This window comes from Ranitomeya variabilis, chromosome 2 (genome assembly GCF_051348905.1).
Source record: "Ranitomeya variabilis isolate aRanVar5 chromosome 2, aRanVar5.hap1, whole genome shotgun sequence".
NCBI lineage: Eukaryota > Metazoa > Chordata > Amphibia > Anura > Dendrobatidae > Ranitomeya > Ranitomeya variabilis.
The window spans coordinates 185,262,363-185,288,721 of NC_135233.1; the positions used below are offsets into that span (position 1 = coordinate 185,262,363).

Genomic DNA, 26,359 nt, shown 5'->3' on the forward strand with positions numbered 1-26,359 from the left:
CTAACGGCAGCAACTCCAACCAATCATCCTGGAGATGGCTGACATAGCATCTTAGATATTGTTCCAGCGTCTGGTTGGTACGCTCAGTCTGACCATTTGTCTAGGGATGGTAAGCGGAAGAAAGACAGACATTAATATGTGCAGAGTGCAGAGCAAAACCCCTTCCAGAATCTTGAAGTGAACTGCACTCCACGGTCAGAGATGATCTCATCGGGAACCCCATGCAACCGAAAGACATTCTGTATAACCAAGTTCACTGTATCTTTAGCTGAGGGGAGGCTGGTGCACGGAACAAAATGAGCAGCTTTAGTCAGGCGATCAACTACCACCATGATTGTATTCATGCCCCCCGATGTAGGCAGCTCCACAATAAAGTCCATTGATATAGACCCCCAAGGGCGGGACGGAACAGGTAATGGTTGTAGAAGACCCGTAGGTGCCACATGAGGAGTCTTGTAACGAGCACATACCTCGCAAGAGAGAACATAGTCCTTGGTATCTTTCAGGCAAGTTGGCCACCAGAAGAATCGGCTCAGGAACTCTTGTGTCTTCTGTACCCCCCTGTGACCAGCCAACTTGGAGTCATGTACCAACTTGAGGATCTGCAGACGGACGACCTCAGGGACGTAGATACGTCGATCTCTGAATCACATGCCACCCTTAAAGACAAGATCAATATCCACAGGTGGGTTGGCCAGAAATACATCACCGTCATAGGCCTCCCGGCACTCCTTCCGCACAATTCCTGACCATGGATAACTCCAATGAAATTGGCATCAGATAGAATGGTCTTGGACGGGGCTCCAGGTATGGAATCCGCAGCATGGATTCGGGATAAAGCATCAGCCTTCCCATTACGAGAACCTGGACGGTATGAGATAACAAAGTTAAATTGATTTAAAAATAAGTTCCAACGAGCCTGACGAGGAGAAAGACATCTAGCGGATCTAAGGAACTCTTAATTGCGATGGTCAGTTAGCACTATGATCTGTTGCGCAGCTCCTTGCAGATGATGCCTCCATTCTTTGAAAGCCGCAATAATAGCCAGCAATTCCTTGTCTCCCACGTCGTAATTCTTCTCTGCTGAGGTTAGTCTACGGGAAAAGAAAGCACAAGGATGTAGCAGACCCTTCTCTCCAGTTCTTTGGGAGAGAATAGCCCCCAAAGCATTATCGGAAGCGTCCACCTCCACAATGAATGAAAGTGTTGGATCTGGGTGTATCAACAGCCGTGCTGATGTGAAACAGGTCTTAAGCTGATCAAAAGCTTCTTGAGCCTGTGATGACCACTTAAAGGGCTTTTCCTTCTTTGTCAAGGAAGTAATGGGATGGACAATATCAGAAAAATTTCGAATGAAGCGTCTGTAGAAATTTGCAAAACCAATAAAATGTTGGACCTCCTTAACGTTCTTGGGTACCGGCCAGTCAAGGATAGCCTGAATCTTACCAGATTCCATGTTCAGCCCCTGGGGAAAGATGATATAACCTAAGAACTGTATCTCAGAACGATGGAACTCACATTTCTCCGGCTTAATATACAGATGGTTCTCTTTCAGACGTCTTAAAACAGTTTTGACATGTTCTTCATGTTCCTGTAGAGAGCCAGAAAAGATTAGTATATCGTCCAAATAGATCACTACAAACTGGTCCAACAAATCTCTGAAAATATCATTAGCAAGGTGTTGAAACGTTGCAGGGGCGTTACAAAGCCCGAAGGGCATCACAAGAGATTCAAAGTGTCCATACCGGCACCTGAATGCTGTCTTCCACTCATCCCCTGGATGAATACGCACCAAATTATAAGCCCCACGAAGATCCAGTTTAGAGAACACCTTAGCATGGCGGACTCTTTACAGTAATTCGGGAATCAGAGGCAAAGGGTAACAGTTTTGTACGGTTACCTTATTGAGTTCTCGATAGTCAACACAGGGTCTCAGGGTCCCATCCTTCTTCTTTACAAAAAAGATAGGTGCCCCTGCTGGTGAGGAAGAAAGATGTATGAAGCCTTTGGCCAGATTTTCATCAATATACTCCTTTAAGGCTTGAAGCTCAGGTGCCGCCAAAGGGTATACGTTACCAAAAGGAATAGCTGCCCCAGGAAGCAACTCAATGGGACAGTCATAATGCCTGTGTGGAGGAAGCTGATCTGCATTCTTCTTGTCACAGATGTCAGAGAACTCTTTATATGCTGGAGGTAAAAAAAATACCTGTACATGTGGTTCCGTAGCCGTGGACTCAGGGGCAGCTTCTGTTAATGCTGAATTGCTCCTTGTTGGAAAAATAATCTCCTTGGTCTCCCAGTTGATAATTGGGTTCTGAAAACGCAACCAAGGAATGCCTAAAATCACAGGAAAATGAGGAGAAGAAATTAGCAAGAAAGAAAGTTGTTCCTGATGATTAGGCTCCAACAAAATTTCAAGGGGTTCGGTCTCCTGATCCACAGGCCCAGAGATTAAAGGTGACCCATCCACTGTTTCCATGGTAATTGGAGAGGCTCTTTGCTGAATTTCGATACCATGTTCCTTGGCAAATGCGATATCCATGAAATTGCCACCTGCACCAGAGTCAATCATAGCTGCACTGGAAATCCACTGTCCTGAACACAGGATCTTATTAGGGAGAGAACAGTGAGAGTTCTTTTCCTTAAGCTCCTTGGGGGGTGAAGTCATAGAAAGTGAATGGAATACAGCGTTTAAAGGCACGCTACATTCAGAGATGTCAGATTCATCATCACAGTTGTCATACTCCCCTACTGCTGCTAGCACCTTGTTAGGCCGTCTAGGACACTTAGGACAATTGATCAAGAAGTGGTCAGACTGGCTGCAGTAGAAACATAGACTTTCACGAAGGCGATGCTCCCGGCGCTCATTGATCTCGCGCCTCTGAACGGAATCAATTTGCATGGGCACCTCCTCCACCTCCCGAGATGTTTTACCTGCAGGCTCTTTGGAAGGAAGGGAAAAGTTAGAAATACGGTTATATGCAGCAAACTTCTCCTGCCTACGCTCAGTAAGGCGAATGTCAATGCGCACACAATGCTGTATAAATGTCTCTAGCTCTTGTGGTGACTCAGAGCTAGTTCATCTTTTACAATACTAGACAGACCCCTTTTAAAAATAGGCAATTGTGCATAACTGTCCCAATTGGTATCTACCGCCAATCTCCTGAATTCAGTAGCATACTCAATAACAGAACGTTTTGCCTGGCGTAAAGACAATAAAGCAGATTCAGCGGTTGCACGGCGATTAGGATCATCAAACATTAATGCCATAGCAGCCAAGAAATCATCCAAGTTATTTAACTGTGGGTCACGAGACTCAATCATCGGATTCGCCCAGGCGAGCGCTCGTGCGGTCAGCAGCATTATTACACACAATACTTTGGATCTATCATTAGGAAAATGGTCAGCATGCACATCAAAATATAGCATACATTGATTCACAAAGCCACGAAATTTGTCGCGATCACCATTAAATCTGAATGGGGGCAACTTAGGTGGGCTAGCTGGTGGCGATTGCCCAGAGGGAAAAGTCGCTTGTGCAGCTATTTGCGTGCTTTTGTCCTGAAAAGCCCGTCCATACTGGGACTCTATGCCAGCAAGTTTGTTTTCCTGGGCTGCCATGCGGGTGCTTAAGTCCTGCAAAGTCTGTCCAAACAATTGTTGATTGTGTTCAAAGCTTCCAAACTTCTTTTGCAGACCTTCCACATCTTTCTGCAGTGATCTAATTATGGAAAACACCTGCTCTAGTCTGCTTTCTGCAGTCATTGTTCCAGCAGTCTCCTTTTTTTTTTAGGCTAGAGTATCCTGTAATAATTATAGGGGATAACTCAGGAGACTCTTTGCGTGGAACAAGACAACTACAGGACACAGTTTTATAAGTATTAAAGTCTATATTATCACACGGTGATTCAAACAGGTGCACAATTATTCTTGAGGATACTTGACACGAATAAGTCCTTGCTTAGTCCAAAACACAGATAGATAAGCTTATAAGGCAGTTCAAGTAATATCTTAGCTCAACCAGGGAGGTCTGGGTAATAGTCTCAGGTTCTTGCAGAGCAGGAACAGCTTACATGTCCAGCAAATGCAGATGGAAGTAAACACGAGCAGCAGATGAAGGAGGATTACTGGAACTGCTGTATGCAGCAGGAACTCAGAGCAGAGTAGCAGGATAACCCCACAGGTTCATAGGAGCAGGTATATAGCCAGGGAGTCACCAGAGGTCAGGAGCTGGATGCAAGGCAGAATACTCTAGCACAGACTGAAGGCTGGGGTGGAGTTTTATAGCAGGAAGACACAGTGCACATGAGACCAAAGACGCCATCTTGGAAAAGGGCAGCACAAAAAGGTAATAAAAAATGTTCAGCGTCCTGACAGCTCTCTATACACAGAGCAGTGACTGAAACCACGCTGGCACCACCACTGTGACTGAAACCCAAAGGCTCCCAGGGAAAATAAAGTTAATTTACTCCAGGCCTCTAAGTGCAGGCACCGGGCAGGTTCAGAACACTATTAACCTGCAGGGGAGATGACATACAGGTATATACTATATACAGGAGCTGACATACAGGTGTATACTATATATAAGGGAGATGACAAACATGTACAGTACAGACAAAACGTTTGGACACACCTTGTCATTTAAAGATTTTTCCATACTTTCATTACCTTCAGTGTGAATGTACAATTTTCTTAGTCATGAAAATACAGAAAAATCTTTAAATGAGAAGGTGTGTCCAAACTTTTGGTCTGTACTCTATATACTGAGGGGAAAATGAGAGGTGTGAGGTGAAAATGAGAGGTGTGAGGTGAAAATAAGAGGTGTGAGGTGAAAATAAGAGGTGTGAGGTGAAAATGAGAGGTGTGAGGTGAAAATGAAAAGTGATCGGAAAATGACAGATGTGAGGTCGAAATGACAAGTGTTAGGGGGAATGAGAGGAGTGAGGGGGGAATGAGAGGAGTGAGGGGGAAAATAAGAGGAGTGAGGAGGAAAATGAGAGGTGTGAGGGAGAAAATGAGAGATGTGAAGGGGAAAATGAACGATGTGAGGGTGAAAATGAGAGGCGTGATGGGAAAATGAGAGAAGTGAGGTGCTAAATGAGAGGCCTGATGGGACTAAGAGAAGTGAGGTGCTATAACTAACCACAGATATTTACTATGCCCAGGCAACGCCGGGCTCATCAACTAGTCTATATATAATTGCCTAAGGTCCACTTCCGTCTGTTTGTCTGTAACTTCCGTCTGTAATGGAAATCCCGGGTCGCTGATTGGTTGCGCCTGGCCGGCCGCGACCAATCAGCGATATTGGGGCGGGATGTAAACACCGCTTCACTTTTTACTATTGATGCTGCCTATGCACTATGCGTAGTATATACACTGCTATATACTACGTGGGCTGTGTTATATACTGTGTGGGCTGTTATATACTTCGTGGGCTGTGTTATGTACTACGATGCTGTGCTATATACTACATGGGCTGTGCTATATACTACGTGGCTGTGCAATATACTACGTGGCTGTGCTATATACTATGTAGCTGTGTTATATACTACGTGGGCTGTGTTATATACTGCGTGGGCTGTTCTATATACTATGTGGGCTATGCTATATACTACATGGGCTGTGTTATAGACTGCGTGGGCTGTGTTATAGACTGCATGGGCTGTGTTATATACTACGTGTGCTGTGTTATATACGGCATGGGCTGTGCTATTTACTACTTGGCTGTGCTATATACTACGTGGCTGTGCAATATACTACGTGGCTGTGCAATATACTTCATGGCTGTGCTATATACTATGTAGCTGTGCTATATACTATGTAGCTGTGCTATATACTACGTGGCTGTGCTATATACTATGTGGGCTGTGTTATATGCTACGTGGGCTCTGACACTCTTTCACCCGGGCCCTCAAAAACCTGCAGCTGGCCCTGGCTTCACTGATTGTTCATGGCCGGCCGGGCACGACCAATCAGCGACAGACGCAGTCCGGCCGCGAATTAGCGTAGGATTTCAACCACGCTTTGCTGATTGGTCGAGCCCGGCCAGAAGAATCCTGTGTATTCATTGCATTATTCTGAAATCTTCATAAATAAACTACATACATATTATAGAATACCCGGTGTGTTAGATTCGGGCCACCATCTAGTAATCTTATAAACAACAAGTGAGTTAGAAAATCTTTTCATCAGATATTACTTTATATGTCAGTTTAGAAATTATAAACGACTTACAAAAGACTTCAAATTTTTTTTGTCTTTCTGGTCGGAAATTATAAGGAGAGAGAATGGATAAGAAGAAGGAAAGAAAAAGAATAAAAGTGGAAGAAAAGGGTAGATGAGGGACAAGGCAAGAGAACAGAAGTGGGAGGCAGGTAGAGGAGATTTGTCCTCTTATGGGCTTATCCCTATGTAGTTTTACAAGGTAATGGTACAATCTCGTCAAGATCTTATAGTTTTTTTCTTTTGCATACCCGGCAGTTGAAATTTTATGGGTGAATAAGATATGCTTAAGCGTCGTGCCCAGATCTGTCACCAAATCATGTTTACAATTTGGGACAGATACAGAAGACTGGTTTAAATAACCATGGATACAAGAAATCAGATAAGATGGTGCAGTATTCTGTAAAAAATAACCTCTGAAATCAGGTTGTTATAAAGGATATAAAGTGTGCCACCCCTTTTTTTTAATTTACGAAAGAGTGCAATTGTTCATATTTTATCAAGGAAGGTTTTTGAGGGGGATCCAAATTCTGATTTTCCTCAAAAGATAAGATATCTCATCCTTTTAGAACATGAAATATATGTAAATCAGTATTAATGTCCCCAATGGAGAAACTTACTCCTCGATGGACCTGGGGAATTGAGAGTCCTCTATGGTTGATACCTTTTAATGGCTAACTGAAAAAGTGGTAACAAATTGCAAGCTTTCAAGACTACTCAGGTCTCTTCATCAGGCATAGACTAAAAGAAATTCTGAAGAATCACATATTTATGCACAACACAGCACAGAAAAATGCCACAGACAAGACAGGTGACGTGAAGCAGAACTACCATTATGTGAGTGATAAACAATTATGTCCATAAATATTGGAGGAGTTCATAGATAATCAATGTTTTATTGTCCTCTGATTGGGGTCTGGTTCTGTTCTGATGACCCCACATGGTCTGAGGAGCAAATTCCTTAGTTAATGTAAAAAGACATAAATCCATGGGACACATTCATTCCTCCACTGAGAGTGTCAAAGATCATCATCAGCTTATATTCCCATACTCTTCTGTCTCTGTTAGATTTGAAGCTACCTTTTAATACAAGTAATTTCATGTCCATAATGCTATGATTGGGGAGACAAATCTGTATTGCCACAGGTAAATCCATTTTTTTTCCTCTTATTGTATGGCGATGAGAGTTCACCCTTGTTCTCAGTTTCTGCCCTGTCTCCCCTACATACAGACCTCCAGTTGGACATCTAGTACAAATAATTAAGTACACCACATTAGATGTGATGCAGCTGAAAGTACCTGGTATCTTGTAGTCCTGATGTGAGTTAGGGTACCGTCACACAGTGCCATTTTCATCGCTACGACGGCACGATCCGTGACGTCGCAGCGTCGTATGATTATCGCTCCAGCGTCGTAGACTGCGGTCACACTTTGCAATCACGGCGCTGGAGCGATGCCGAAGTACCCGGGTAACTAGGGTAAACATCGGGTTTATCAAGCGCAGGGCCGCGCTTAGTAACCCGATGTTTACCCTGGTTACCAGCGTAAACGTAAAAAAAACAAACCGTACATACTCACATTCCGGTGTCTGTCCCCGGCGTTCTGCTTCTCTGCACTGTGTAAGCACCATAGCCGGAAAGTAGAGCGGTGACGTCACCGCTGTGCTCGCTTTCCGGCCGGCAGGCGCTCACAGTGCAGAGAAGCTGAGACGCCGGAGGACAGACACCGGAATGTGAGTATGTACTGTTTGTTTTTTTTACGTTTACGCTGGTAACCAGGGTAAACATCGGGTTACTAAGCGCGGCCCTGCGCTTAGTTACCCGATGTTTACCCTGGTTACAAGCGAACACATCGCTGGATCGGTGTCACACACAACGATCCAGCGATGTCAGCGGGTGATCAAGCGAAGCGATCAAAGAAATTTCCAAACGATCTGCTACGACGTACGATTCTCAGCGTGATGTCTGATCGCAGTAGCGTGTCAGACACAACGATATCGTAACGATATCGCTAGAACGTCACGAATCGTGCCGTCGTAGCGATGAAAATGGCACTGTGTGACGGTACCCTTAGGGATCTTTATCTTGTCCGTGGTCATTATAAGTGAACAGCAGCTGTTAGAGAGGACAGCAAGCTCCTGACAATGGCCTTAACTAAAGCCAATTCTGGAGAAACGTGCACAAATGGACAGCGACATTTTTTTCCTATCTACATGCTAAAAGGAGAAGTTAATTCCCAAAGGACTCTGGATTACAAACCTAATTCTTCATACCAACAATACCCATTATGCACAAAACCTTTGTCACAGGACTTCTGAGAGATTAAGGAATCACCTTTTGCATGTCTGCTACAGCATAAAGAGTAAAGTCCAAGGACAATTTGAAATTCTGAAGAAAACACTTACAGAAGACGCAGAGCAAAAATTACAACAATACTACAACAAACCCTGGACACTTCTGATTCATAGCAAGGAAAAGAAACTACACAGATTGCGCCTCAATTCAGGACTCTATACAAACAGATACAAAACAAAGCCAAAACCTGACAACTTGGACAACCACTCAATTGCAGACACAAAAGCATCTAACTGTGTCATTAATCTCTCAGATTATAAACCTAACAAAGTGGAGCTGACTGTGCTTTCCAGAGGACTCTCATTTTGTCCTACTAAGGTCCTGGATAAGACTGAACTCTGCAGTGATATGGAACATTTTTTCAGGAGACTGCGCCTGAGGGAATATTTCAATGATACAGAAGATTCAGAAAACACTCGGACTGAAGGAAAAGGGATCCTAACAACCAAGAAGAGGTCAGACTGGACACCTCCACCTGGATGCAACCCTCATTTGGATAAATATATAGACTCCTTCAGACATTTGATAAAATCCACCATCATAGATACTAAAAGGAGACAAGCATCCAACATCAGTGCCCAGGAGAAAAAGGCCATACAGTCTCTGAAAACCAACAAAGAAATCATCATTAAACCTACTGACAAGGGAGGTGCAATAGTCATGAAGAACACATCAGACTATATGAAGGAAGCAAACAGACAGCTTATGGACACACGCTACTACAAAAAAAATGGAGTCAGGTCCTACACAGGACTATTACAAGGAACTAAACAAGTTTAGTATCTTGTCTACCCGACGAATCCAAAAGAGCCAATGACCTGATACCAGAAAGTCCAAGAACAGGGACATTCTACATGCTTCCCAAAATCCACAAATCTGGAAATTCAGGAAGACCAATTATTTCATGTGGCACTGGGCACACTTACTGAGCAGGTATCTGGATATGTAGAGGGTATTCTTAAACCACTGGTAAAGGATACACCCAGCTTCATTCAGGACACAAATGACCTATTGAATAAACTGCAATAGGTCCTCTACCAGAAGGAACCATCGTGTCCACCATGGATGTGGAATCTTTGTACTCTAATATCCCACACCAGGATGGATTAAATGCCTGCAAATTCTTCCTGGACAACACAGGGACTGATGTTGATTCTGTGGTGAAAATTCATCCTCACCCGCAATTACAATGAATTTGACAAGAAGATCTATCTACAGGAGACTGGCACAGCAATGGGAAGTAAAATGGCCCCACAGTATGCAAATCTTTTCATGGCCAAGCTTGAAAGCGACTTTTTGTCCTCATGTCCCATCAGGCCTCTGGCCTACTACCGCTACGCTGATGATATTTTAATCATCTGGACCGAGTCTGAGCCACAGCTAAAGACGTTCCATAAACAGTTTAATCAATTTCATCCTACCATCAACTTGACACTCAACTACTCCTGCACTTAAATTAACTTTTTGTACACCATCATTAAGCTGAACAATAAAATAGAAACATCCCTATATCAGAAGCCAATTGACCGTCCAATATACCTTAAATGGGACAGTTTCCATCCAAAACACATAAAAAATTCTATTGTCTACAGCCAAGCCATCAGATACATTCGTATATGTTCCAACCCATGGATAGAGATGAACACCTTGGTCCCTCAGAAAGACCTTTTTGAATCAGGGCTACCATCCAAGAACAATTGAAACCCAGATTACAAGAGCCACCAGAATATCAAGGAATCACCTGCTACATTACAAAGCTAAAGAAGAAAACAACCAGGTGCCTCTAGTGGTCACCTACAATCCAAATCTGGAGGTGCTAAGGGGAGCTGCACAGAAATTACAACCTTTACTACAAAAAGATACCCGACTAAAATCCATTTTTCCAGAACCCCCACTACTGTGTTTTAGGCAGCCCCCAAATCTAAGAAGCATAATTGTCAGAAGCTCGCTGTCATCTCCAACAGCTGCAGGAACCTTTCCTTGCAACCAGAAAAAATGTAAAACCTGTCCATTTATAAAGATCATGGACAAGATAAAGATCCCTAACTCACATCAGGACTACAAGATACCAGGTACTTTCAGATGCATCACCTCCAATGTGGTGTACTTAATTATTTGTACTAAATGTCCATCTGGGGGTTTGTATGTAGGGGAGACAGGGCAGAAACTGAGAACAATGATGAACTCTCATCGTCATACAGTAAGAGATTAAAGAATGGAAATACCTGTGGCAATACATTTTTGCCTCCCCAATCATAACATTATCAACATCAAATTACTTGTATTAAAAGGTAACTTCAAAACTAAGAGAGACAGAAGAGTCTGGGAATATAAGCTGATGACACTCTCAGTGCAGGAATGAATGTGTCGCATGGATTTATGTCTTTTTACATTAACTAAGGAATTTGCTCCTCAGACCATGTGGGGGTCATCATAACAGAACCAGACCCCAATCACAGGACAATAAAACATTCCTTATCTATGAACTCCTCCAATCTTTATGGACATAACTGTTTATCACTCACAAAATGGCAATTCTGCTTCACATCACCTGTCTTGTCTATGGCATTTTTCTGTGCTGTGTTGTGCATAAATATGCGATTCTTCAGAATTTAATTTAGTCTATGCCTGATGAAGAGACCTGAGTAGTCTCGAAAGCTTGCAATTTGTTACCATCTTTTCAGTTAGCTATTAACCCCTTCACGACATGCCCCGTACTAGTACAGTGCATGTCGTGTCTCCCCCTTTGATGGCGGTGAGCCCACATCAAAGTCGCGACATGTCAGCTGATTTGTTCAGCTGACATGTGCACGCAATAGCGGCAGGTGAAATCGCGATTCACCCACCGCTATTAACCAGTTAAATGCCGCTGTCAAACGCTGACAGCGGCATTTAACTACCGCTTCCGGCCGCAAATGCACGCATCGCCGACCCCGTCACATGATCGGGGGGCAGCGATGTGTCGGCATAGTAAGCAGAGGTCTCCTTGAGACCTCTATGGTTACTGATGCCGGCTTGCTGTGAGCGCCACCCTGTGGTCGGCGCTCATAGCAAGCCTGCAATTCAGCTACATAGGAGCGATCTGATGCTATGTAGCAGAGCCGATCAGGCTATGCCAGCTTCTAGCCTCCCATGGAGGCTATTGAAGCATGGTAAAAGTTAAAAAAATGTTTTAAAAAATATGAAGAAATAAAAAAAAATATGAAACTTTAAATCAACCCCCTTTCGCCCCATCCAAAATAAAACAAAAAAATAAAAAAAAATAAACTAAAAAATCAAACATACACATATTTGGTATTGCCGTGTTCAGAATCGCCCGATCTATCAATAAAAAAAAGCATTAACCTGATGTTAGGGCTAGCAGAACGCACCAAATAATTAGAAAGATAGTGTAAGGTGCGTTCGCAACCCGGGGTCCACCGTGCAGAGATGGAACCTGCTGCTAAGTAATGATGGACTATATGGCGGTATAATAAGGATTCACATACGGGTTAACTTCATCCTGTATGAAGAAGGCGAACCCTGTTGCGTCACAGGGCTGTGGTACCGCACAAAGAGCGCAAGCAAGGAGTCACAGAACTCTACCCCAAGACTCGGGACAGAGTAAAACTAGACCTCTTGCGCTCGACAGCGCAACTGGGGTGTCAGAGTAACTAACCACTAACCACCCTGACTTGGGTTAGGAAAGCACTGTGATAGCACACGGCGCCGCACTGGCGGTCACAGCAAATAGACGCTGTTTCGTGTGTTCTAGTGCTGATAACAAGTCAGGCGTTAGATAGCAATCATCCACCTTTCGTGAGCAGTCTAACACAAGAGAGGGGATAATTAAAGAGCGACTTTCTCTCATCAACACACACACATTCACATGTGTACACTAGCGCATGGCCGAGCGGCCATGCAAACCTTTTATAGCGGCAGTGCTACAAGACCTTCCAAATGGACCAATAGGAGCTGCAACAGGACCTGAGCATGTGACCCCCGACCTCCAATAAGAGGTCATCCCGTGGGCATGCTCAGTATGTGAAAAGCAGGACTGAGTCCCAGAAAGACCTGCTCGCTGCTGAACATTGCTGGCTACAAGGACAGAGCCTGGAAGGGCAGTAGTAACCAGTCGTCCAGTATCAGCCTGAGCTAGATGCTGGGACCGACGTCTCCGCTGAGCAGACTCCACTGCAGCTGAAGAAGAATGGGAGACCGCAGCGGAGATGGTTCGAGATTCCCACTGTGCAGAGATGGGAATTCGACACCTAACATTCCCCCCCTCCTAGGGCCCCGTCTCCTTGGACCTCGCTACGCTCGAAGGCAGCAATGAGCTGTGGAGCTCGAATGTGCTCAGCAGGCTCACAGGACCTGTCCTCTGGGCCATAACCCTTCCAATCCACCAAATAAAATTTTTTACCATGTACCACCTTACACCCCAAGATAGCGTTCACCTCATAATCATCCGTAGACAAACCCGATGTCCCAGCAGATGATTTGGAAAAACCAGGACAAGTATACGGGCTTCAAGAGGGACACATGAAAGGTGTCGGTGATACCTAGGCGTGGAGGAAGGGCCAGACGGTAGACCACAGGGTTAACCTGTTCGAGGACCTTGAAGGGACCCAAGTAGCAAGGTGCAAACTTAGTGGACTCAACTCGCAGCCTGATGTTATGGGCAGAGAGCCACACCAAGTCGCCAGGAGCAAAGGTCGGAGCGGGGCAACGATGTGCATCGGCGGACGACCTCATTCTCTCCTTGGAGGCCCGGATGGCATCCTGAGTGCGGTCCCAAATGTCTCGTACCTCCACAGCCCAGTCTGCCACCCTGGAGTCGGCGGAAGACACGGACATAGACACAGGAACCCGCGGATGCTGGCCTTAATTAAGGAGGAATGGGGTCTGACCAGTGGATTCGGCTACGGCGTTGTTTAGCGCAAATTCCGCCCACGGTAGCAAGGATGCCCAGTCATCCTGCCTGGCTGAAACAAAACGTTGCAGATATGTGACCAGGGTCTGGTTGGCCCTCTCTACCAACCTATTCGTCTCGGGATGATATGCTGAAGGGAGATTCAACTCAATGCTGAGAAGACGACAAAGCTCTCTCCAGAACCGAGATGCAAACTGGGGATCCCAGTCACTGACAATTTTGTCCGGCATACCGTGTAGGCGAAAGATATGTTTAATAAACAACGCTGCCAGAGCCTGAGCAGAAGGTAGCCGTGAAAGAGGCACCAAGTGCACCATTTTGGAAAAATGGTCGGTGATCACCCAAATAATGGTGCAGCTACGAGACTTGGGTAAACCCACCACAAAATCCACCCCGACCATCTCCCAGGGCCTGTCTGCCATCGGCAGGGGGTAAAGCAACCCAGCTGGCCATTGTCGAGGGGACTTGTTCTGGACGCAAGAGACACACGCCCGAACATAGTCTGCGACATCACGAGCCATATGCGGCCACCAGTATGTCCTCGCCAGTAGCTCAGATGTCCTTTTGGACCCAAAATGTCCACCCACCCTGGATGAGTGAGCCCAAGAGAGAACCTCTGGATGCAGACTGGATGGTACAAAAGTCTTGCCCGGAGGCACAGACTCTAGCGAAACCGGGGCCACAGTTCTCAGGCTCTCGGTGGGGACAATAAGCCGAGGCTCCTCTTTTCCTCCTCCTCAGATGATACAACGGAGCGAGAGAGAGGGTCTCAACGAGTGTTCTTCTCCCCGGAAAGAAAATGGAGGGTGAAATGAAACCGGAAGAAGAACAAGGACCATCTGGCCTGGCGAGCATTTAACCGCTGGGCTGTCTGCAAGTACACCAAATTCTTGTGGTCTGTGAAGACTTGGAAGGAAAAACGAGACCTCTCCTAGAGATGTTTCCACTCTGAGAACGCCAACTTCATGGCTAGCAACTCCCTGTCCCCGATGGAATAATTCCTCTCCGCTGGTTAGAAGGTCTTGGAAAAGAAGAAGCAAGGATGCTTCCGACCTTGAGCATCCTTTTGGAAAAGGACTGCTCCAGCACCAACGGATGAGACATCCACCTCCATTATAAATGGCTTATCTACATCGGGGCGATGTAGGATGGGAGCGCTAGCGTAGTGTGACTTAATGGAGTGAAAGACCTTGGAGACCTCCTCAGACCACAATTTGGGATTTGTTCCCTTCTTGGTGAGGGCAACCAAGGGAGCTACCAAAGTTGAGAAGTGTGGAATGAATTGGCGATAGTAATTAATAAACCCCATAAAGCGCTGCACCGCTTTAAGAGAATGGGGTTCCTGCCAGTCCATCACAGTCTGTAGTTTGGCAGGATCCATAGCCAAACCCTGGGCGGAGATGATATAGCCCAGGAAAGGTAAGGACTCCTGCTCAAACACACATTTCTCCAACTTTGCGTAGAGGGAATTTGCCGGTAAGAGGTCGAAGACTCTCCGGTGGGAGTCAATATCTGGAGAGTAGATGAGAATATCAACCAGAAAGACTACGACCGAGGTGGAGAGCATATCCCGGAAGATGTCGTTCACAAAGCCTTGGAAAACAGCTGGGGCATTACCAGATATTCATAGTGCCCATCCCTGGTGTTAAAAGCTGTCTTCCATTCGTCCCCCTCACGGATGCGAATCAGGTTGTAAGCACCCCGCAGATCTAATTTTGTAAATACCCTTGCTCCCCGAAGCCTATCAAAGAGCTCAGATATCAGGGGCAGAGGATACTTATTCTTAACGGTGATGGCATTAAGACCCCTGTAATCTATGCATGGATGTAGTTCCCCGTTCTTCTTCTGCACGATGAAGAACCCAGCCCCTACAGGTGACACTGACTTCCTAATGAATCCTCTTGCCAGATTTTCTTGGATGTACTGTGACACTGCCTCCATCTCCGGGAGAGATAACGGATAGACTCGACCCTGGGGAGGCTAAGCACCAGGCAAGAGGTCAATAGGACAGTCATGGGGCGGTGAGGTGGAAGGGTCTCCGCAGCTCTTTTGGAGAACACATCTGCATAGGGCCAATATTGCTTGGGGAGAGAGGATAGATCTGCGGGTACCTCAGTAGTAGCAACCTGAACACATTCCCTCTGACATCTACCCCCACAAGATTCACCCCATCCCAAAATTCTGCCTGTGGACCACTCAATATGAGGAGAGTGGTATCGTAGCCAAGGTATCCCTAACATGACCTCATCAATTCCCTCAGGAATGACGAGCAGAGATATAATTTCCTGATGAGATGGCGACATGGACAGAGAAAAAGGGATGGTCTGGTGTGTTATCTGTGAGGGCAGTGTCGACCCATTTACCACTCGTACTGTTACTGATTGAGCTAACATTACCAGGGAAATAGCGTGACCTTGGGTGAAGGCAGAAGACATAAAATTGCCCTCCCCCCAAGAATCCACGCAGAGCTCTACCGAGTGGGTAAAAGAGCCTATAGTAATTGTCCCCTTAAAGGTCAATTTGGAGGCAAACGTCGCCGTGTCTAGTGTACCTCCACCTACTACCACTAGACGCTGACGTTTCCTGGACCGCTGGGGACATCTGGTGGCAAGATGTCCTGACTGCTGGCAAACATGAGAAACCTGGAGTGCACGAGCCGTCTGGGACTTAGATCCCGCTCGTGACACTACCATGGCCTCATGTGACACAGGGGCCTGAACTGGAGACTCCAAAGGTTTGGCGAAGGTGGGAGCCAGCCGAAACCTCTGCCTACACTGGGCTCGCTCTAACCTCTGCTCGTGAAAACGGAGGTCAATACACAGCTATTAACAACTCCAGTGTGGCGGGAATCTCCCTTGTGGCCAGAGCGTCCTTCACATGGTCAGCCAGCCCCCTCCAAAATATCGGAATAAGGGCTTTATCCGACCACTCCAGCTCAGATGCTAGGGTGCGAAAGTGGACGGCAAAATGGCTGACCAAGGATGAGCCCTGAGTCAATGCCAACAGTTGGAGCGCCGTATCATGGGTGACATGAGGTCCTCAAAAGACCTGTTTCAGAGAGCCCAGGAACAAAGGAGCACACTGCACCACATGATCGCCACACTCCCACATTTGCGTAGCCCACTCCAACGCCCTGTCCGACAGGAGAGACACAATAAATCCCACCTTAGCCCGCTCTGTGGGGAAACGTGCGGCCAGAAGCTCGAGATGTATAGAGCACTGGCTCACTAAACCCCTACAAGATTTTCTATCACCAGAAAATTTTTCTGGCAGCGGGAGGCGACATAGGGTCGGAACAGGGGTGGCAGTGGACAAGGTTGCTGCAGCCACGCTAGCAGCCTGAACAGCTACTGCGGTAACATCCACAGCTGAGGTTGTGCGCTCGAGAGCCACCAACCTACCCTCCAGCTGCTGGATGTACCACAAGGATTGCCGCTTGTCCGTCATTACTAGCCAGACCCTGGCGCTAGGGTAATGTTAGGGCTAGCGGAACGCACCAAATACCTAGAAAGATAGTGTAAGGTGCGTTCGCAGCCCGGGGTCCACCCTGCAGAGATGGAATCTGCTGCTAAGTAATGACGGACTATATGGTGGTATAATATGGATTCACACACGGGTTAACTTCACCCAGTATGAAGAAAGCGAACCCTGTTGCATCACAGGGCCGCGGTACCGCACAAAGAGCGCAAGCAAGGAGTCACAGAACTTTACCCCAAGACTCGAGATAGAGTACAACTAGACCTCTTGGCGCGACACCGCAACTGTGGTGTCAGAGTAACAGAAATAATAATTAAGATGCACGAGAGTGCGTGCGTTGCCGCACTGGCGGACGCCACTAATCACCCAGACTTGGGTTAGGAAAGCACTGTGATAGCGCATGGCGCCGCACTGGCGGTCACAGCAAATAGATGCTGTTTCGTGTGTTCTAGTGCTGATAACAAGTCGGGCGCTAGATAGCAATCATCCACCTTTCGGGAGTAGTCAAACACAAGAGAGGGGATAATTAAAGAGCGACTTTCTCTCATCAACACACACACATTCACAAGTGTACACTAGCGCATGGCCGAGCGGCCATGCAAACCTTTTATAGCGGCAGTGCTACAAGACCTTCCAAATGGACCAATAGGAGCTGCAACAGGACCTGAGCATGTGACCCCCGACCTCCAATGGGAGGTCGTCCCGTGGGCATGCTCAGTATGTGAAAAGCAGGACTTCGTCTTAGAAAGACCTGCTCTCTGCTGAACATTGCTGGCTACAAGGACAGAGCCTGGAAGGGCAGTAGTAACCAGTCGTCCAGTATCAGCCTGAGTTAGACGCTGGGACCGACGTCTCTGCTGAGCAGACTCTACTGCGGCTGGAGAAGAATGGGAGACCGCAGCGGAGATGGTTCGAGATACCCCCTGTGCAGAGGCGGGAACTCCACAGCTAACACAGTTGGTGCCAGACAGCAGATGGGAGCAGTCTGAGGCAGAAGGACGGGTGAGGGGCCGTACAGCCTGAGGTGCTGTAGCTCCTAGATAGCGAGTTACAGAAGGAAAAACAGCCTTTAGCTAACGTGCCGGAGAATAAAGCACAGCAGTGTGACAACAGGGGAGAATAGCTGGGACTGGGCTACATCCCTGATTGAGCGCAGACAACATTAGCCGGAAGACCGAGGCTTTTGTGGGATTCTGAGACACATAGCAGAAACCGGCAGGACAGCTGGATTATACATTACCTGTTTGCCCTAATACTCAGGAGACACAGTGACACACAGAGCCCGGGTCCTGATAGAGACCCTGTAAAAAGGCTTGAGTCACCTGTCATACGGGTTTGTGTCCCACTTACACAAAGGACAGAGATAACTGAGAGGATCTTGCTATAAAGTCATAGGCTACTAGTAAGGGACTATAACAACACAGTGCTAGAAGGAAGGCTTTTAACTCCACCTGATAAAGCTGGACTCTGAACTCGCTTCCAAGCCGGCTGGACCCTGCCTGTACCTGTGATCTGTGCCCTGGACTGTGGCTACCTGCTACCATCAGTAAACCAGGTAAAAAGACTGCACAAATGTGTCCTTCGTTCTTAACTGCACCACTCACCATCCTTCATCTATTCACCGGGAGCCCATGGGACCTACTTCACCTGTGGGAAGTTATACCATCTGGCTGCCATAACATCACCCCAGAGAACCCCTTTAAGCAGCGTTGGTCATCCCTGACCGAATACCACAGATGGCGTCACAAACATTTACTGTTTTACAAATCCCTTAAAAGACTATCCCTTTAACATGGGCACCCAGGGCCACAGATCGGGTCACCGCCGCCATGACGTCCCTTTAAGTAACGGACCCAGTGCCGAGTACCCAAGGCCCTGGCAGGCGACTCACTTGCCCATTATCTACAGCAGATAGGTGTTGTCAGTGTTTCCCTCCTCCTGTCCTGACCGCCCTGCCTCCCAGTAGTGATGGATCGTTCGCGAATGATCCAGTACAAAGAGCCAGCTCCCTGCTGTGAATTATGGGAGCAGGCACCCCAGAGAGCCTCTAAATTCTCTGAATGGCTCTCACTGGGTGTAAAATTCTGGTATTCTGGAAATGTAACTCCGCCCACCCAAACAAAACTCCACCCACTCATCAATTTAATTGTTTAATAGCAAGTGGGCGGAGTCTCTGCCACAGGTGGCTGGGGTTCCGGACACATTACTGTCAACATAAATTTATGTTCACCTATTGTGAACACACATTTAATAGGGATCCATGTAGGATCCACAAAGAGCCAGACTGCTCATCACTACCTCCTGCACAGGTTTCACCAGCTATGCAAGCCAGGAACTGAGCAGCTCTGCATACACCAATGAGAAGATGGGGGCAGGGCTACAATCGCAATGACGATTCTGAGAAAGATCAGGATCATAGATCAGTTCTTCTCCAGCTGTCTGGCTGTGAGTGTCAGCGAGCCGGACAGGAGCAGTCAGGGGGCCGGATGTGGCACGCAGGTCGCAGTTTGCCCAGGCCTGCTCTAAGGTATAACAGTCTATAAGCACTAAAGCTATAACCATGTTGCAACATTTTTCATCATTTCTGTGTAAATAAGATTTTACCCCGATGCATATTGTAAATGTAGGTGAAGTGATAACAGTACCTTTGGCCAACATTCTGTATAGTCGTCTTCTTGAGCAACACTTTCATCCAATGGTTGATCGCGATCTTGCTGGCGCCAAGTTTTGAAAGCTGCTCCCAAGAGACCATGCACAAAAAGAACATCTGCTTTCATGAGCTGGCTACAATTTTATGAAAGAAAAAAAGATATTGTTAAAAATGCTGACCTTAAGGGGGAAAAACAACAAAAAACAACAGGCAATGAATTGTGTGCAAATGAAAGCATAGGCATAAAATAACAACTAATGTATACTAAATTAACCCCTTCACCCCCAAGGGTGGTTTGCACGTTATGGACCGGGCCAATTTTTACAATTCTGACCACTGTCCCTTTATGAGGTTATAACTCTGGAACGCTTCAACGGATCCTGGTGATTCTGACATTGTTTTCTCATGACATATTGTACTTCATGATAGTGGTAAACATTCTGTGATAGTACCTGCGTTTATTTGTGAAAAAAACGGAAATTTGGCGAAAATTTTGAAAATTTCGCAATTTTCCAACTTAGAATTTTTATGCAATTAAATCACAGAGATATGTCACACAAAATACTTAATAAGTAACATTTCCCACATGTCTACTTTACATCAGCACAATTTTGGAACCAAAATTTTTTTTTGTTAGGGAGTTATAAGGGTTAAAAGTTGACCAGCAATTTCTCAATTTTACAACACCATTTTTTTTTAGGGACCACATCTCATTTGAAGTCATTTTGAGGGGTCTATATGATAGAAAATACCCAAGTGTGACACCATTCTAAAAACTGCACCCCTCAAGGTGCTCAAAACCATATTCAAGAAGTTTATTAACCCTTCTGGTGCTTCACAGGAATTTTTGGAATATTTAAATAAAAATGAACATTTAACTTTTTTTCACAAAAAATTTACTTCAGCTCCAATTTGTTTTATTTTACCAAGGGTAACAGGAGAAAATGGACCCCAAAAGTTGTTGTACAATTTGTCCTGAGTACGCCGATACCCCATATGTGGGGGTAAACCACTGTTTGGGCGCATGACAGAGCTCGGAAGCGAAGGAGCGCCATTTGACTTTTCAATGCAAAATTGACAGGAATTGAGATGGGACGCCATGTTGCGTTTGGAGAGCCACTGATGTGCCTAAACATTGAAACCCCCCACAAGTGACACCATTTTGGAAAGTAGACCCCCTAAGGAACTTATCTATATGTGTTTTGAGCGCTTTGACCCACCAAGGGCTTCACAGAAGTTTATAATGCAGAGCCGTAAAAATAAAACAAAAATTTTTTCCCACAAAAATTATTTTTTAGCCCCCAGTTTTGTATTTTCCCGAGGGTAACAGGAGAAATTGGACCCCAAAAGTTGTTGTCCAATTTGTCCTGAGTGCGCTGATACCCCATATGTGGGGGGGAACCACCGTTTGGATGCATGGAAGGGCTCGAAAGGGAAGGAGCGCCATTTGGAATGCAGACTTAGATGGAATGGTCTGCAGGCGTCACATTGCGTTTGCAGAGCCCCTAATGTACCTAAACAGTAGAAACCCCCCACAAGTGACACCATGTTGGAAAGTAGACCCCCTAAGGAACTTATCTAGATGTGTGGTGAGCGCTCTGACCCACCAAGGGCTTCACAGAAGTTTATAATGCAGAGCCGTAAAAATAAAACAACAATTTTTTCCCACAAAAATTATTTTTTAGCCCCCAGTTTTGTATTTTCCCGAGGGTAACAGGAGAAATTGGACCCCAAAAGTTGTTGTCCAATTTGTCCTGAGTGCGCTGATACCCCATATGTGGGGGGGAACCACCGTTTGGACGCATGGAAGGGCTCGGAAGGGAAGGAGCGCCATTTGGAATGCAGACTTAGATGGAATGGTCTGCAGGCGTCACATTGCGTTTGCAGAGCCCCTAATGTACCTAAACAGTAGAAGCCCCGCACAAGTTACCTCATTTTGGAAACTAGACCCCCCAAAGAACTTATCTAGATGTGTTGTAAGAACTTTGAACCCCCAAGTGTTTCACTACAGTTTATAACGCAGAGCCGTGAAAATAAAAAATCTTTTTTTTTTCCCCCCACAAAAATTATTTTTTAGCCCCGTTTTGTATTTTCCCAGGGGTAACAGGAGAAATTGGACCCCAAAGGTTGTTGTCCTATTTGTCCTGAGTACGCTGATACCCCATATGTTGGGGTAAACCCCTGTTTGGGCACACAGGAGAGCTCGGAAGGGAAGGAGCACTGTTTTACTTTTTCAACGCAGAATTGGCTGGAATTGAGATCGGATGCCATGTCGCGTTTGGAGAGCCCTTGATGTGACGAAACAGTGGAAAACCCCCAATTAGAACTGAAACCCTAATCCAAACACACCCCTAACCCTAATCCCAACAGTAACCCTAACCACACCTCTAACCTTGACACACCCCTAACCCTAATCCCAACCCTATTCCCAACCGTAAATGTAATCTAAACCCTAACCGTAACTTTAGCCCCAACCCTAACTGTAGCCTTAACCCTAGCCCCAACCCTTGCCCTTAACCCTAGCCCTAATGGGAAAATGGAAATAAATACATTTTTTTTTATTTTTCCCTAACTAAGGGGGTGATGAAGGGGGGTTTGATTTACTTTTATAGCGAGTTTTTTAGCAGATCTTTATGATTGGCAGCCGTCACACACTGAAAAACGCTTTTTATTGCAAAAAATATTTTTTGCGTTACCACATTTTGAGAGCTATAAATTTTCCATATTTTGGTCCACAGAGTCATGTGAGGTCTTGTTTTTTGCGGGACGAGTTGACGTTTTTATTGGTAACATTTTTGGGCACGTCACATTTTTTGATCGCTTTTTATTCCGATTTTTGTGAGGCAGAATGACCAAAAACCAGCTATTCATGAATTTCTTTTGGGGGAGGCGTTTATACCGTTCCGCGTTTGGTAAAATTGATAAAGCAGTTTTATTCTTCGGGTCAGTACGATTACAGCGATACCTCATTTATATTATTTTTTTATGTTTTGGCGCTTTTATACGATAAAAACTATTTTATGGAAAAAATAATTATTTTTGCATCGCTTTATTCTCAGGACTATAACTTTTTTATTTTTTTGCTGATCATGCTGTATGGTGGCTCGTTATTTGCGGGACAAGATGACGCTTTCAGCGGTACCATGGTTATTTATATCTGTCTTTTTGATCGCGCGTTATTCCACTTTTTGTTCGGCGGTATGATAATAAAGCGTTGTTTTTTGCCTCGTTTTTTTTTTTTTTTTCTTACGGTGTTTACTGAAGGGGTTAACTAGTGGGCCAGTTTTATAGGTCGGGTCGTTACGGACGCGGCGATACTAAATATGTGTACTTTTATTGTTTTTTTTTATTATTTAGATAAAGAAATGTATTTATGGGAATATTTTTTTTTTTTCCATTATTTTGGAATATTTTTTTTTATTTTTTTTTACACATTTGGAACATTTTTTTTTAACTTTTTTACTTTGCCCCAGGGGGGGACAATACAGATCGGTGATCTGCCAGTTTGCATAGCACTCTGACAGATCACCGATCTGAGAGAAGTGCAGGCTGCTTCACAGTGCCTGCTCTGAGCAGGCTTCTGTGAAGCCACCTCCCTCCCTGCAGGACCCGGATCCGCGGCCATCTTGGATCCGGGTCTGGAGCAGGCAGGGAGGGAGGTAAGACCCTCACAGCAACGTGATCACATCGCGTTGCTGCGGGGGGCTCAGGGAAGCCCGCAGGGAGCCCCCTCCCTGCGCGATGCTTCCCTGCACCGCCGGCACATCGCGATCATGTTTGCTCGCGGTGTACCGGGGGTTAATGTGCCGGGAGCGGTCCGTGACCGCTCCTGGCACATAGTGCCGGATGTCAGCTGCGATAGTCAGCTGACACCCGGCCGCGATCGGCCGCGCTCCCCCCGTGAGCGCGGCCGATCGTGCTGGACGTACTATTCCGTCCTTGGGAAGTAGGGCCCACCCCACATGGACGGAATAGTACGTCTAATGACAGAAAGGGGTTAATTAATGGAAAAACTTTCAAAGTATATACAAATTTTATACCTTTATTTTTCAGAATTTTCATTTAATATTCTCAAAAAAGGAAGCAGTATGATAACCTCATTTTTTGCTGTTGATAGGAATATCAATTGAAATACAGTGTGGAAAAAAGTATTTAGTCTTCCACCAATTGTACAAGTTCTCCCACTTAAAAAGATGAGAGAAGCCTGTAATTGACATCATAGGTAGACCACAACTATGAGAGTCAAAATATCACCTTGTCTGATTTGGCAAGATTTATTTTGCAAATTATGGTGGAAAATAAGTATTTGGTCACCTAAAACTATGCAAGATTTCTGGCTCTCACAGACCTGTAACTTCTTCCTTAAAGGGAACCTGTCACCTGAATTTGGCGGGACCAGTTTTGGGTCATATGGGCGGGGTTTACAGGTGTTTGGTTCACCCTCTCCGGAGGACAGAGAATGAACTTCAATCCAATATTGCGGCCAGCATGTAGCCAGCGGGTAAGGAAAGGGTGAACCAAACACCTGTAAACCCCGCCCATATGACCCAAAACTGGTCCCGCCAAATTCAGGTGACAGGTTCCCTTTAAAAGGCTCCTCTGTCCTCCACTCATTACCTGTAGTAATGGCACCTGTTTGAACTTGGCAGAACTTGCACAATTGGTGGCTGACTACTTTTTTTCCCCACTGTAAATGCTGCCAGATGTAACACTAAATTGTTACATCACTGTGAGCTATTACTGTTGCTGAACATTCAGAAGGCAGTATTAGGCCAGAGTCACACTAGAGCGTAATATGGACGAGTACCATGAGATAAAAAAATGGCATGCTGCCATTTGCACCGTATTACAGCCGAGACACGCCAATGAAAGTCTATGGGTGCGAGAATAACTCGCACACCACACGGACCATCAGTGTGACTTGCAAGAAATACGCAGCGGTGACCTTTAATAAATAAATGTATATATATATATATATATATATATGAACAGCACCAGAAGAAATACCTTACTGAGTGCACGCTTCCCTGACCAGCAGTCAAATGGCTTTTCAGATAATAAGAAAAAAAAAAGGGAAACAGCACGAGAAGATTAAAAAATGGGCTGTCAAGTTCGCCTCAGGTCAGGCTGTGAGTCTGCGCATGCTCAGTGACATCAGCAGTAGTCGGCCCCTCCTGACCTGAGGTGAACTTGACAGCATGGGAAAATGTTCAGAAATCTTCCCACGCTAATGAGTTCATGCCCGGTCATGCGGGGAGGCTGCGCAGGCAGCTTTTCATCCATTCCTTCGTGGTTTACAGCCCGGCCGGTAGCATTAGCACCGCTCCGGGTTGTAAACTATGTAACCACTTGAGATTGATTGCAGCATGGGACTTGACTGTACAGCGGACAGGTATGGGATATTGTTGCTTTTTTATTTTGGATTTTTTTTACAGAAGAACGAGGGCTTCGCTTGGATTGACAGTGCAATAAAGATGGAAAACCTGAGTGTTTAATTATTTCACATTAAAAGACTTTATTCTTAATGTGTGTGTATTATTAACCCTTTCATACTATTGGATTAATAATGGATAGGTGTCTTATTGGCACCTCTCCATTATTAACCAGGCTTAATGTCACCTTACAATAGCAAGGTGACATTAACCCCTTATTACCCCATATGCCACCACTACTGGGCAATGGGAAAAGAGAGGCTAAGTGCCGGAATAGGCGCATCTTACAGATGCGCCTTTTTTTGGGGTGGCTGGGGGCAGATTTTTTTTTGGGCCAGGGGGGCTAATGACCATGGTCCATCCCTAGGCTATTAATATCTGCCCTCAGTCACTGGCTTTCCCTCTGTGGCGGAGAAAATTGCGCGGGAGCCCACGCCATTTTTTTCCGTGAATTAATCCTTTAATTTAACACCTACAGCTCCAAAATTTTACACACATACTACTAACCTTATTAGTGAGGGACATATAAAAATATAACTGATATGCAATAGTTTACTCTATGTAAACCATGTCTCATATCCTGTCGGGTTCGGCAATGATTTTACAGAACCCGAGAATTGAATTATCGGCTATTCTGATATCTAGCTCTGTAAGAAATCAGCGACAGGCTTAGTCCGGCCGTGAATTGGCCCCTCCCTACTCTCCTCAAGTTAGTGCCGCCTCCCTACTCCCCTCCAGTCAGTGCCAGTGTGTCGCCCCATCCCGGACCAACTATTTACTATTGATGCTGCCTATGCAGCATCAATAGTAAAAAGATATAATGTTAAAAATAATTAAAAAAATAAAAAATGGTGCTATTCTCACTTTCCGTCGCCCATCGATGCTCACGATGCTGCCGCATCGCGCGCATTGGGATGGCTTCGGTGGACGCCGGAGGGTCAGTATATAACCCTTTTTTTTTTTTTTTTTTACAGGGATATGGTGCCCACACTGCTATATCCTACGTGGGCTGTGTTATATACGGCGTGGGCTGTGTTATATACTGCGTGGCCTGTGCTATATACTGCATGGGCTGTGCTATATATTACGTGGGCTGTGTTATATACTGCCTGGCTGCTATATACTACGTGGGCTGTGGTATATACTACGTGGCCTGTGTTATATACTGCGTGGTCTGTGCTATATATTTTGTGGGCTGTGTTATATACAAAGTGGCTGCGCTATATACTACGTGGCTGTGCTATATACCACGTGGCTGTCTGTGTTACGTGGGCTGTGCTATATACTATGTGGCAGCTATATACTAGGTGGC

The 26,359-nt window shown here is 45.6% G+C and overlaps 1 protein-coding gene across 1 annotated transcript in view; it reads right to left on the reverse strand.

The window, feature by feature from the left end:
- Positions 1 to 26,359, reverse strand: part of SERAC1 (serine active site containing 1) — a 398,196-nt gene that overhangs the window by 118,934 nt on the left and 252,903 nt on the right. The window contains exon 12 of the mRNA XM_077283287.1: positions 19,611 to 19,749. Coding sequence (XP_077139402.1) covers positions 19,611 to 19,749 — 139 coding nt within the window. The remainder of the gene's footprint in view (positions 1 to 19,610; positions 19,750 to 26,359) is intronic.